The sequence below is a fragment of the Strigops habroptila genome, chromosome 5 (genome assembly GCF_004027225.2).
Source record: "Strigops habroptila isolate Jane chromosome 5, bStrHab1.2.pri, whole genome shotgun sequence".
Lineage (NCBI taxonomy): Eukaryota > Metazoa > Chordata > Aves > Psittaciformes > Psittacidae > Strigops > Strigops habroptila.
Window position 1 is genome coordinate 37,504,081 of NC_044281.2, and position 14,677 is coordinate 37,518,757.

The 14,677-nt window shown below is 48.5% G+C and overlaps 1 protein-coding gene across 6 annotated transcripts in view; it reads right to left on the reverse strand.

Moving 5' to 3' along the window:
• CDH23 (cadherin related 23) overlaps nucleotides 1–14,677 on the reverse strand; it is a 213,802-nt gene that overhangs the window by 76,127 nt on the left and 122,998 nt on the right. For all 6 annotated transcript variants that reach the window (XM_030488583.1, XM_030488582.1, XM_030488590.1 and 3 more), the window contains 2 exons: nucleotides 7,078–7,227; nucleotides 6,241–6,399 (listed from right to left, as the gene is read on the reverse strand). In XM_030488583.1, coding sequence (XP_030344443.1) covers nucleotides 6,241–6,399; nucleotides 7,078–7,227 — 309 coding nt within the window. The remainder of the gene's footprint in view (nucleotides 1–6,240; nucleotides 6,400–7,077; nucleotides 7,228–14,677) is intronic.

Below are 14,677 nucleotides of genomic sequence, written 5' to 3' on the forward strand. Positions count from 1 at the left end.
TTAATGAGGAGAGTAATGGAAGGTTAATTAGTGCATTTACTTCATTAGGCTCTTACTAACAAGGCTTCTTCTGAGGAAGTGCAGTGCCAGGGAAGGGGAAGACAAAAATCCAGGTGAATGGATGCATCGGGGATGATGATCAGGTTGGGGACAACCCATGGAGGGTAGCAGAAAGGGAATATCCAGGAATGTGAACCAGAATACACATACACACACATATATATATAAAATAGTATAAACACACGCATATATAAAAATACACAGGCTAAGGCATTTGCAAAAATTACTGAGGAACCTTCATTTCCTCCCTCTACAAAATAATCTGAAAATTATAATCTGAAACTCAAAAAAAAAAGGGAAAGTGGTGTTTTTTAAAGCACAAGACTGTCTTACAGATTCAGGTTATCGAGCCCCGCGGGAACATGATGCTTATTTTACCTGCCTCGCTGCATACCACAAACTACAGAAAATCATTCCCACACTGAAATTGATGTCTGATGGTCGAATTGGGCACCATAGTTTATAGTCTGAGGTCTGTGGACTGCTAGAGATGCTCAGGTTATTCCTGAGGGTCTGCAAAAGATAACTCTGGAAAGCACACTAGCAAGCTTGCCTGAAAATGTTGCGTATAGGGCAAACATTTCAAAGCTCTGAAAAGTCCCAGCATCACCTTCAGACTTCTTGAGGATGGTTGTCACGGGGTAAAACTCAGCATCACCCCAGACTAGAGGTATTTCTGGGTAAGGAGGACACTAAGGCAAGGCAAAGAGCATAACCTTGCAAGGATGTGGAAGGTTAAGGTCATGGGGAGAAGGCAGTCACTAACTCAACAAGGATTTGGGACAAATCACTACACGACTGTCCCAGGGAGGTGTTGACATTATTTTCATAAGAATGGCTCATCTGATCTGTGTCAGAGAGGTGCCTGAATAGGTGGCTGGATCGTCTGACCTGGCCTGAGTAAGGAGGAGCAGCAGGAGAGCTCTGGGAACCACAAGGGTTAATACCTCTGCTGGGAGATGCTTGCATGGGGGTTGAAGGTGGGCAGCCAGGTACTTTCTGCAAACTTGTCCCTCCTCCTCTCCCCTTTTCATCCCAGCCATTTTCCAGGGAGCCTGGGCAGGGAGGGGGCCACCAGCAGCCTCCCCAGCTGGCTGCTGCTTGCCAGCCAGTTGACAGAGCCTGCAACTACAGATCCTAGCCTGCACAGCCAAGCCAGACCACAGCAAATAGAGCAAAGAGGAGGGATCACAGAGCTAGGATTACTTTCCACACTTTCCTGGTGAACCATTTTTCTCCAGACCCTTCAAGGCAAATCAAATGCATTGTTGTGTTAAAAACAAGTTACTCTTGGCTTGTTTAGGCTTTAATGATTTTGGTTATCAGAGGTTTTCAGGAGGACTGTGCTGTGCAGCTCTGTAGTGTATTGAGGAGCTTAAGGAGACCTCCTGTCCCTTAATTCATACCTTCTGCTGGGTTGTCCTAGGTCCCTTCCCTATTCATCCAGGTCTAGCAAATGCACCAGCAAAGGAGAACAATGCACAGACTTACACCACCGTGCAGGTCCCTGGCTTTTAGGAAGTTGGCACCACACTGACTCATGGCAGCTGCTGTCAAAGCAGCATTGTCCAAAGACAAGTTTGGAGGGATGCTGTGGTCTCTGCTCCATCCATTACAGCACTCGGACCCTGCAGCCTTGCAAGGTGGCAAGGCACAGGGTCACACATGCCACAGGCTCAGTGTGACAAGCGTGAACACATGCTTGCACCTTCCCTGCTCTTCCCAGCCAAGCATTCTCCACCACACGCGAGGAGCATGACTGGTGCCAGAAAGGCACAAGAGGGAATAACAAGAGGGAATGTTAGACTGAACCTTCCATCTTCTCTCCCTGCTGAGGAGAGCTTGCTGGAAGCTGGGCTTGGTCATGGTGACCCCAGAAGCAAGGCCATGTTTTCATAGCTTCTTCCACCCAAAAAAGTTTCCCCGTTAAAAGCTTTATCTACTGCCCATGCCTCTCCCCCTCCCCAGGTCACAAAAGAGCTCCTCATGGGAGCCCCACCACAGCTAATGGGATGTGAGGCTCCGGGACCACTGTCAAACCCTTCACACCTGGGGAAGGAAGGAGCAGAGACCTGAGCACCTAGGTGTGAAGCCTGACCAGCTTCAGACCTCTTCACAGTCATCAGGCATGGGACCCTGAGACTCTTCTTTCTGCTCCTATCTCAGCTGACACGCTACATGATGGCTTATGAAGCCGCAATACTACTCCCTGATGCTGGTACTGAGGCAGCTTGGAACATGAAGGAGTAGCAGCAGTACGGGGGCACATACCTGAGGGCTTCTGCTGCCTCTGGACTCAAATAGAACTAATGGACAGGCCCCACTAGGTCTTCTCTAGTCCCGGACCTCAGCCCTTGCCCAGCACTCTGTCCCAAAGCAGACGGCATTCCTTCCTGGATCTTCCCCTCCCATCATTCCCTGCTCCCATAGAATTGCTATTCCCCTGTGCAGGGGATTGGCTCTGGCAGTGTCACTAGTCATGCCATACCTGTTTCCTCAAGACTTGTACTGATGCTGTTAGATAGAGGCATGAATGTCAGACCATGCCCTTTTATCTGTTCCTCCTTCATCTGCCCATTGGTTTGTCCCTCTGCAACAGATTTATCCTCCATCTGGTCTGAGATCTGTGGATGCGACTCTAACTCTAGCAACTCATCCTCTCCTCCAGCTACTGGGCTTATCAACGGGGAGAGACAGGGCTGGAGATACCCTCCTTTCTCCTGCTCCTCTAACCCCAGGAGAAAACCAGTTGCTGGGACCTGTTTTGGCAGATGTTTGCTAAGCTCGTCACAGATACTGATCATGGCTACAGCTGAACATGGCCTTTCACACACCCTAGCACCACCATTCCTCAGGGCTTCCTATCATAGCCTCAAGCCCTCTGTACCGTGTGGAGCTGGCACCCTTCCTCAACACGCTTCTCCAGAGCACAGCTTTCCAGCCCACAGCACCCATCAAAAGCCACCAGCTGCCCAGGCAGCACTTGGCTGGGGGTATCAGAGCCCCAGTTAATTTAGGGTGCAATATATGCTCTTGCTGCCTCTCGTTCCTGGAAGGCATGAAGTTATACTGGCTGACTGCCTGCTCAAGAAGTGTGAAATTCTTTCTCTGACCTTTTCTGTTGTGTTATTAAAAGGCTTCATGGCCAGTTGTTATAGAAAAAAAAAATAAAATATTTCAATATCTGCTGGTAGCTGGGGCAGAACTTGCCCATATCTTCAGGCTGAGCTCTGGCCACCTCCCTGCTTTACCCCAGCCTCACTGAAGGAACGCGCCACTGTGTGGCCTCTGCAGCCTGGCTTTCTCATGCACAGCAGGGCCTGCGGCAGGGGAAAAGAGAAGTTCGCATGGGGAGAGGGTACTAACTACTGCAGATCCCCAGGCAGCCTGCTCACCCCTCTGCTCAGCTATTAGGTTGCATTGGAAGCCTAACTCCGAACTGCAATATGTAACAGGGCAACCTGGAAGCTTAGAGTAAGGCCCTCTTCATGCTGGTCTCTGCAAAAGCAAACAGAAGAAATCTCTGGCCTAAGGTACTTATCACATGGATATAGAGCACGGAGGCAGGAAGGCTGCCTTTGGGTGTATTGCAGGCTCCCTGCACAGGACAAGATCTGTTCCTGTGAAGCCTGGACTTTCCAGATGTTCTCATGCAAGCAAATGACTACACAATGTATATGATAAATGCCTTTCATGGACAGAATTAAACAGATGGATGAATGGATGGATGAATGGACAGACAGGAAATGGAGGGAATGCAAAATAAAGAACAAAGAGCAGACAAACAAAATCTTAGAGGGCAGAAAAGGCTGTGCCATGCTAGGGAAGTAACTGAGATCTGCCCAGGAAGCCACAGGAGTGTGTAAGAGGGCATCTCTGGGCAAAGGGAAAGAGGCAGAGAGCAGAAAGCAGGCAGTGGCACTGCGTCCCTACTAGATGCCTGCACTTCGGATTGTTTTACAGTTGATTTATACGTGTAACAGGCAATGTTTCTCTGCTGTCACTGACATTAGGAGCTGAAATGCTACAGAGGTGAATGGCCATTTGTCACTGCAAATGAAGTCTGCTTGCTCTGTTTTTTGCCTTTCCATTTTCAGCCAGCCAAGCAAAGGGCAGTGGGGAAAGGGTGGCAATGAGGATCGTGCCTGGCAGGGCAGGATCGTGGCTCTTCCCATGTCATGAAGGAAACCCCTTCCCCTCACCTACACCCCCGCCAACCACGCACAGCCAAAGGGGGCTAGCAGGGAAGTGCTTGCTGGAAGGTGGGTAACCAGCCTAGGGTCTCCTGGGCTGCTGGGAGTAACTTCCCCAGCAATCTCCATTTGCCTCAGCCCCCATGGTTTTAGCCCCTTGCCTCCCTGGTGGGAAAGAGCTGCAGGCACTGCTCTGCCCTGCCAGCTGTGCTTGGCCATTTCCAGCAGTGGCTGGCAGGAAGCCTCCTTCCATCCATTGGCAACCGCTTGCCCAGCCCACATACTCCGCTGCTGATCCTGATCTCATAAGCCTCCTGATTTGTCCTTAGAACCCTGGAAATCCACTGCCCCTCAAAACGCATGGCTCAAAACCTGCACTTACTTGTACAAAGGGGCATTTTTTGCAGCACTGAGATCCCTAACCGCTATGGGTGAATACCCATAAAGAGCTCCCAGGCAAGAGGAAAAGAAGGAAAAAAAGAAAGGAGGAATTTATTAGCAAGGAAAGCAGGCTTCTTGTGTGCAGCACATGGGACAGTTGGAGAGGCACCACGCAGAAGGGCAGTGCCTTGGAAGCAAGCAGAGGGCTGCGTCTCGAAGTCAAGCAGCAGCAGCAGGAGGAGCTGGTACTTTGTGAGGGTTGTTAAAAGTTTGGGATCAGCTGGGAGGGCAATCTGGATTTCAGTGCTAATTGCCTCCATTCTGATTTATCATAGAAGATTCAACTCCTGGCATTTTGCGTTCACTCTGAAATGCTGGCATAGCTGGAAGTTGGGGAAAGAGAAGATGCAGTAACAATCTCATTGTTTAGTGTCTGACGGCCTGACTAGCTAAACATCTGCTTGAAATATTAATAACTGTCAGATGGGAAAAGCTCAGGGGCTCTATAGTTTCACACCATCTGTTTGTAAAGTAAACACACTTATGCACAGGCGCATACACCCAACCCTTTTGTCAGGGCTTTTATTCTCTGCATTGGCATGTCTGTGTCAATGGGACACCAGGGGCTGCGGCCTGGGATAGTGGGGGGCATGGGGGAGACGGGAGGGCAGCCAGAGAAGAAGTCAAGCAAATTCATGTATGACAAACCATAGCAGTAGTAACACACTCAAAGCCTAGCAGGGGTTTTGATGCACCCCGCCTTGATATTTCCTGTCCCAAAGGAGCTTTGTTTCCTATTGCCACTCTTCAGCACAAGGATTCATTCTGGTTCTCTCTGTGCCCCACACTACCACTGACCTCGACTGACATTGCCTTCGCACCCTGGGAAACCTATCTTCTTGTCAGGGACTTAGGGTGCTTCCACCAAGCCACACAGGAGGGACGAGGTCTACAGAAACGCTCCTTGATCATCACCACCTCTGTCTGCTGCACCACCATCCTGCTTTCAGCCATGTAGTACCATGCTCTGCTAAATACAGTAATTCTCCTCTTTTTCCATCCTTCAACCTTTTTTTGGCTCAATTGACCTCAATTTTGTTGAGGCAGATGATGCTTCCAAACAGGGCGGTGAGAAAACCCACACTGAAACATAAATGTTGCGCATTTGCTCTCACTGAGGAAGTGACCAAGTTCAGTAGGTACCACAGCATCTTTTCCCACAAAAAGATGAGACAGGGAGAGACAGTGAGTATGTGATGGGACACAAGCCATTTACACAACTGAAATACTTGTTGGATCCCATGTAGTGAGGAGGAGGGAGAAGCAAGACTATGACTACTAGGATCAGTATCTGCACGACAAGCTGCTGTCTGCAGATAAGTTTCAGTGCAGGAATCTCCTTGAGTTTCTGGTGTGGTAGGAATCACATACATAGAGACCAGCAAAGGTCAAGACATCTGCTCCAAAAGCCCATGGGAAGGCTATACCTCACTCCCACTGCCAGTAACTCCCACCAGGCTCCCCAGCCCATCCCTTGAAGATGGGCACCATGGAGCCACATGCATGCCAAGGATTTTGCAGAAAGAGACAGGATGCTCCTACTCACGTGGACCTGGAGGACAGTGGTGCCCACGGTGGTGTTCTCAAAGAGGCTTACATTGTACAGGGCCTTGCTGAAAATGGGGCGGTTGTCATTCTCGTTGATGAGGTTAATCTTCACGCGTGCAAAGCCAACGTGGTCTGGAACGCTCTCATTTGCAAAGAGCTGGGCAGAGACAGAAAGCAAAGAGGAGGGTTGGAGACACTGTTTGCAATGCTTGGTAGAGTTATCTTTTCTTCTTCAATGGAGAAAACAATGCTCAACTGAGCTCCCTCACCAGATTAGCCACCTCAGTGCTAACCACCAAAGCACAGATGCTCAAAAAAGAGCCTCTTCCCTGGGAGCTGCTTAGCTCTGGGTAAGCCAGACACTCTGCCCCAGCCTCTGCCTGGGGAACCAGGACCTGGCACCCCACCACAGCTTAAAGAAAGGGTAGGAAGGCTTTTGCTCATCTTTCTCCACCAGTGGTATGAAAGCCCCTCCATCAGGACTGACACTGCTGGTGTGGTATAAACCTCCTTTGCCTTCCTTGTGAATTTATAGCTCAGGCAGAGAGTGGTGCAAAGCTGGAGCAGGAGGCTGGGGAGAGCTTTGGTGCCTGATAGATGCACCTGAAGTTTTATGCTCTATATAGCTTCTACATTTTGCGACATAGCAAAGGGTAGCATGCTCTGCTTAAGCTCTTGCAGCTGAGTGTTTTCTTTATTATTATTTCAATTTTTTTGTCACTTTGTAATGCTCCAAAGTTTCATAGTGTGGCTTAGAGAGAGGAAGAGAGAAGCCTGGTTAATGGTCATTCTTAAAAACATGGACATCCCATAGAGCACAGGGGTGCAGCCTTACCGAAAATTCATAGCGAGGAATGGTCTCAAAGTCCAGCGGCACTGCCACACGGACGCGGATGTCTGCCTTCCCCTGGATGGACGTAGGTGAAATGATGAAGTGATTGGAATTGTTGCCCACCAGGTACACCTCAAAAACACTGTTGGGTCCCTGGGAAGGAAGAGAGGAAGGTTGACAGTGACAAAGTAGAGAGGAACTGGTCCATCTTCAGGGCAAGGCTGCAGGCACCTGGGGTCTGCCCAGGGGAGAGCACAGGACAAAAGCACCAACCTGACTGCAAAGCCTCGATGTCGGCTGTGTACCTGCCAGTGCCAGCAGCTTGGCCACAGCCTTTTGCCTTCAGATATGTAAAAAGGCAATTACCAGAGATGCAGGGGAGTGTTTCTCTGTTTGGGTTTGATTAACTGAATCATAGGGTTCGGCACCAACCTTAAGCACTTTGTTGCGTTTTATTATACTTACTGGGTGTACAGTGCATGCGATTTCTATAAATCTTCTTTTCATGTGCACCCATTTTATACAAAATCCATGTGTACATGAAAAGAATGCATTCCTGGGATGAACCTGCACAGCACGCAGCTGGAGGGAAAATCCCTTTTACTGTTTCAAGATCCACACATCGCACAGGGTATCATACACTGGGATTTCATTGCCTTGTGCTGGGGGGCACAGTGTGAGTGCCTCTTGCAGTCAAAGGGCTATTTCCAGTAAGACAGCTCAAACTGGGAACTGGAAAGCTCCTCCTCTCCCAAGACCTGGCCAGCAAAGTGATGGGACCACCAACATATCAAAACCAGCACTTCAGGATCCTCGCTCTGGGCATGGCACCTCTTCCCAAAGCACAGCCCACCAGAGCATGTGAAAAGCAAGTTCAAAAGCTGCCAGAGCTGAGTTTCCAATTTTCCTTGAATGACCTCCCTCCTATCAGAAAAAGGGACCAATTAAATGCACGAAGGGGCACTAACAGCAAAAGCTGGCTAAGTGTGACGACCGAGAGCCAGTGACATGAGGAGAATCCCTTCTTGCCCTCCTCCCTACACTGCCCAGTAGCCTGCAGAGCAGGGTGCAAGCTGAGCATCTCCAGCAGAGCCACACAGCAGGAGCAAGCCCCAAGGGCACCCGCTGCCCAGGAGCCCAGCAATGCTCACCTGGTGCACAACAGGGGAGTGAACATCCCTCCAGGGGAACAAAACTGACCCATCTCAGGGCAGACTTCCAAAAGCTCCTTCCAAAAGATGTTTTGCTGGCAAATGGAAGTACCAGCCCTGGCATGAGTAAGGCATTGCACTGGTACAGAGCCTGCGATGGAGGGAGGGAGCAGAGTATACAGAGAACAGCAGGAGGAAGGCATCACTCCCCCAGCCATTATTTCTTACCCTGTCCTTAAGATGCCAATTTATAACAAAGAACCATTTTCCAACAGTGACAAAAGCCTTTCCATTAAGGAATTTCTGCCCAGCTCTTTTGCTGAGCCCTCGGTGACTCTCCCAGAGGCCAGTGCCCACCCTGCAGTACACAAAAGCACCTTTCGTGGTGGTGAAACGCAAGTGATTTTTTTGGAAGCTGGAGAGGAGCGACTTTGTTGGAGGCATGAGATAAAAGTTTAAACATCAAAAGAAATCCAAGTATTTGCGGGAAGAGAGTTGGGTGGATTAATTCCCCTCCAGCTGGGGAAGGAGATCAGCCTCCAGATACCCACCATCCCTAATTAACAGCCCCTCAAGTGCCTCAAGTCTCCCCATGAGAGGTCTGGAGAAGGGGAATACATCTGCCTCTTGGGAGGGCTGCTGTGAGTTGCCATTTATATTTTTATTCAGCTATTTATTTTTTTGTTTCTGCCCCCATGCTGCTTTCCTTGCTCCTGGTTCCCGGAGACTGCGAGCCCCCTGCAGATGGCTGAAAGCAAATCTGAATATTCAAGTTGTTATCAGCTGCCCAGCAGAAGGGGCTGGCTCAGCCCAGCTCACAGCTAGTACCCCCTGCTCCAGAGGAAGCCATGGGGAGCTACTTGCGTTTTTCCTCACCCCTTCCTACCTGCTCCTGCCATCCAGAGCAAACAATGGATCTGAAATGTGTTTGTGAAGAAGAAAAACAAGTGCTGTCTCCCTGGGCTCACAAAGGTCCTGGTGTGCAGTGGTGGGCTTACAGTAGAGCATCATCTCATTGTGGTGCTGAGAATTAGCATGGGATGTATGGGTGTGCTATCGACACGCAACCTTCTTTACCTGCCTGTTTCCTCCCTACAACCCCTTAACCATCAGCTCCTGTACTGCTCAAGTTTTTTCCCCATCACTGAAAACAAATCATCTCCTTTGCCTTCCTTCAGAGGCATAAATTAATGAGCAGCCTGCCAAAGCTTAGCAACCCTACAATAATAAACCCGTCTGCATGTACCCTCCATCAGAAACAAATTGAGCCATAAAGAAACAGGCTTCAGAGGGAACTTCGCTATTGCACAAAGCCGGGACACAGCCTCACATTTCCAGCTCATCTCATCTCGTGCCAGTGCACAGGGCCAGCACTCACTGTGGTTTGAGGCTGCTGCCCGCTGCCTCCTTCTCAGCAATCAAACCTCCTCCCAGCCATCGCCAGCGCTGCAACTGATGGAAATTTCATGTCAATTCAGCTAAAAGACAATCATAGCTGCAGTTGGGCATAATTATTACTTTGTTCTTCGCATGTGTATTCCTTGGAGCATATAATAGGAGCTGCACCATGTCCCTGCTGCTGGGACACAAGACTGCACGATGCCACAGTGCCAGGATCAACCTCATGCAGATAGCCAATTTTCAAAAAAGTGATCGTTGACTGATCTACCCCAAATGCTTCATATTTGAACAATTTGTGATGGACCTGTTTGCCAGCTCCATGTGCCCAATATCCCTCTTAAATTCCAGTGGACGGGAGCAGAGGGAATGCCATTCTTGGGTACAGCCAGCATAGCACAGACTGTCAGGCAAGGGCAAAAGCTAAGGTGTGAGACTGTGACATGCCAGGAGCTGGGTACGTGTGTCCCTCCAGAGGTCCCAGGCACTTACATGGGACCTGCTCATGCACCTCCCATGAATCATGGCCAGAAGTCTGCTCTCACAACCTGCAAGGCGCTCACAGGGCTCACAACAACTCAGGGAGCCCCTTCTCAAATCAGGAGGCCAGAAACAGCCACATCAGCTGTTCCATCTCTGGCTGAGGATGGATCATAAGTTTTATCCCTGCTTTTTCCCCCACCATCACCCGCTGGCTTCATCCATTGCTCCTGCTCCCACCCAGCCGCTTCCTCAGGGGAGTGCACATGGAAACGCTTCAGAAATTATTCAACCTTCCACCAGTCAAAGCGAGCATTTAGCATCCCTTACCAATGGTTACACAAAAAATATAAGTAAAAAACCAAACCTCTAGACAAGAAACCGTCCTTACTGAACCGTACCACGCCCTGAAATCATGAAGGTGCTCAGGTTGGTGGCCTGCAATAATTTTCAGCACAGAGTGAGCTGGATTTGGGAAAAGCAGCCTGGGATCCTCAGTTCTCTTCTTAGTGGCTCTGTAGAGGGCTACCTTTGGCTCCCTTCATTGTAGCTCAGGTACAGCTCACTTTTCCAAAATGGAGAGCCTGCCTTTCCAAAGCACAAACCCCAGTGTAGCTCCAGCTTTCCTCCCAGCCACTTTCTAGGCAAGGGCTAGTACCTACAAAAAGCTGAGGAGCATTTAATACCTCTCATTCTGTCAAGTTTGCAAAGCAAGGAAAAGTGCTAAGAACTCAGGAGTGGTAGAGGAGGAAGGGCGGAAAAAAAGAGTTGGGTGGGGTTTTTTTAAAAAGCAATTAGTGCCTCTTTGTATGGCTTGGATACCTTAGCCTGGGGTTCTAGCTAGTCAGAGACAAATAATGCTTAATCCTTCCTTTGAAAACACAAGGCATTAAAGAGGGTTATTCTCTCCACCCACTTTAAAGCTCTTAACTCAAGTGCTTTGAATAGCCTCTCTGGAGTTGCCTGCCTCTCTCCCACTGCCCCTCCAGCCAGCCCAGACTCCCAGCACCCTTGCTCGCACAACACCCACTGCCCACCCAGTAACCGAGCACGACAGCATCAATAATCCTTTTGAGGGCTCACTGGGCACAAGCCCTTGTCCCCTGCACCCCTAAGGACCTCATTGGGGTTGTGGATGATACAGGATGCCTGGAGCAAAATGCTCCCCAGCCATTCTGATTCTCCTCCCCACACTGGCAGCCCTTTTCTCCTGCCTTTCTGTCGATCCTAAAGTGTCATTCCTTGCCCGCTCCCCCCTCGTGGACGAGTTTTCTCCTTCCCCACTCTCCCCAGGTTATCTGCTGAATTCCACACACGCCTGCACAGACGGGATCAATCCGAGGCTGCCTTGCCTTCAGCTTATCTCTGCTCCAAATGATTGATTTTCCCTCTTTAAGGGTAATTTGCTGGTGAATTCCATGTATTGCAAAAACCCCTGTGAAATCTAATTCAGCCCGACTGGCAGCTGGCACTTTTGGGAGAGAATACTTGAGCGCCGCCAATTCCCCTTTACAGTTCCTTGCTGTGTAGATCATGTTTATAGTGCACGTGTCTGTCATATGCATATATATGCTACGGATGATTCATATATTGCACCTGCATACACATGGGCACGTACGATATCCCTATGCAAGTCTCTGATGCAGTTTTATGCAACAAATACTGTGTATTCCTATGGCCTGGATTTTCTTTCTTTAAATTCCCCATTTATCTTCCTCCATATGCTTATTTTGGAGAATTGTTTCAAAATTATTTTAAAATGTCAGACCATCATACTCGTGCTTTATACAGCCTCTGCCCTTTTCTTCCTCTTCAGTCAACCGCGTCAGGGAAAATCAAGCGAAAGGCACGGTAGAAGAGCTGGCTTCTCTGGCGTGCGCTGGGAAACTATGCTGCTCTTTCTCTTAATATATCCCTGTGGATCTTGCAGCAATAGGAAGCTCAAATAGGGAATACCCTGTAGGGTGCCCTGATCCTTTTTCTGCATAGCCAAACCCTTGCCTTCACCCTAAAACACTGCATCAAGCCACCAGGCCGTAAAATACCAGCATATCCAGGAAGGATATCCATGCCCCTCACACCTAAGCCAGCCTTGGAGTAGATGAGCCTGAGTTTACCAGCCCTCTGAATTAACGCAAACGTATTCCACTGCTCAGGGCTCTTGCTCTCAATCTGGAAACAAACCTTACTGCAGAAATGGGTTCAATCTTCCATCTTACACACAGGATTTATTCTTCCCTGCTGATCTATCACAGTGTGAATGAGAAGAGAATCCAACCCCAGTCTGAGAGTGTATATACATACTGGTTTTCTGTGGTGTCCAGTTGAGTATAGGCTCAGTCTAAATACTGGGAAACATTCACAGATTTTCATAAACGGCCTTCAGACAGCTTTGGAAAGGTATTCAAGTGGTTTGCTGTCTATCTGACAGAGGGAGAAACTCAGCTGCACAGAGGTTAATGCTTTTTTTCTTGCTTCATAGAAGGCCACGTCCAAAACCCTGTGCAAACCCTGTGTACTAATTTCTCCTGTGTTCAAGTGTTTTCGATAAGCTGTAGAGAATGCAAAAACCAAAACCAGCACACTTGGTTGAACACCGCCTGGCTGCACCCCAAGTCCATGTCTGGGGTCATCAACCTGACTCAACCTGGGTGCTCTCCGTCCCACCCTGCGCTCCCAGCCAGCTCCTCTTGGAGCAAGACCATGACCACATTTGAGGGACAGCAGCTGGGATTTTGCAAGGGACAGACTCAGAGGAATGGGTTTCTTCTTGCAGGCACCCCACTTAGGTACCTCGTCTGAGACGTTAATACCAGCCAAGCTTCAGAAAGGCACTTAAATACTGAGGTGAATTCAAGCACATGCTTTCAAGCGTGGTCTTGTGTGCAACGTAAATACATTTTTAAGTGCTTAGATGAATCTTTAATCTATCTCATTCAAAAAGCAATCATTTAAGTTTGTGCAAAACACACCAGAAGAAAGAAAGACCAAACCCCACCATTTAGAAAAGTTGCGTGGACCTGGTTACAAAACTCTTTCTTGTTTAACGGCCCTTGTAGCCCACGCAGTGCGTTTTAAGGGCCAGACTCGTACAACACCCTTTTCCCCAGCTCTTTAAAGACACAACCGGGTTGCAATGGCAGGCAGGTTCCCCATAGACACCCAACCCTACAGAACCTGTAGGTGGGACAAGCTTCAGGCATGGGCTGCACCACCCAAGTAGTACCTCAGCTGAAGGAACAGTGTCAAAATTTGCTCTAGGGGCCAGAATAAGGCTGGATGGCTTGTCTCAAGAAAGAAACCAAGGTGCCAAGGGCTCTCGTAGGACTTAAAGACATAGGTGGGGAGGCAGGATTCAAAACACAAGCAAAATGATCTTCCTGAAGACTCTAGCTTTGACTTCATGTGCCTCTATCCATCTGCTCTCATTTATTTATTTAGCTGCTCTCCCTAGAGACATATGTAATGCTCTTCTTGTTTTCCTTTGCCCCTTACACAAATGAATCATGTCATCTCCAGCATGAAGGCCATGCTGACAAAACAGCTCTGTCAGTCATGTCCTCAGTCACATCCCTGCCTAAAGTCCTCGCCGTCCCATCCCTATACCCCTGCACCCACAGAAAGCTAAGAGAGCCTGGCACCACCTTGGCTACCTCAAATCCAGATGGTTTGTAAAAGCCTCGCAATTCTCATGTGGTACTTGAGCATCCAAAATGCCACTGTAAGGCAACTCTCTTCTCCTTCTGTAAGTTTCTACTGACAGTCTGGCGGTCTTGGACTTCTGTAAATACACTACCTGGGAAGCAGTGCTACAACAAACCTGGCTGCAGATGCAGATCCACTCCTGTCTCTTATACATCTTTTTCACAACCTGGGTAGGCTGTCCTTATTTTTCCTCTGAAGAGTGCTACCTTGATGGTTTATCCTGTTGCAAGCATCCACAAGGGGAAATAATAAAGATCCACTGCAGGAAAAAACCCACAAGAAACAGTTGCTTATAACTTTCCTCCCTCCAGATACTTCAAGACATCAGCTCTCCTGTGCTTCTTATCAGTGAAAATAATGCTATGGTTAAATGAATCCATGCTAATATGACGGTCTCCGAAGACGTGTACAGTAAAACCCCTTCAGACTCCCTTAGAACACGAGGTCCTCTCTCAGCAGTTTTAAAAATCTCAGCCAATTCTTTCGGGGAAATCTCAGGAAGTTAAAGAAATACATCAAAAGAATGAGTCTATTTTTTGCTGGCGCGATCGGGAAGGCAAGGCTATTTTTTATTCTCCCATTTTAAAATTAACAAGGCTGAAAAGTGAATTCTTGAATGGGAGTCACTCCAGTAAAATGAGCTTTTAACCAGAAATAAAGACAGATCCTTCATCCTTCTGGCACAAACAGAAGTCTTACAATGCCCTTCAAAAACGGATCTGCTGACATCTCTCAGAAAGCACGACAGTGGCTCTATTCAGAAACTATCCTAAGCATCTGTCATATCCATATCTTCTTTATTAGCAATTGACATTTTCAAGAAAAAACAGTCTCTTTATCTGCTTAATACCTCATCTGCCCCTCTTCAG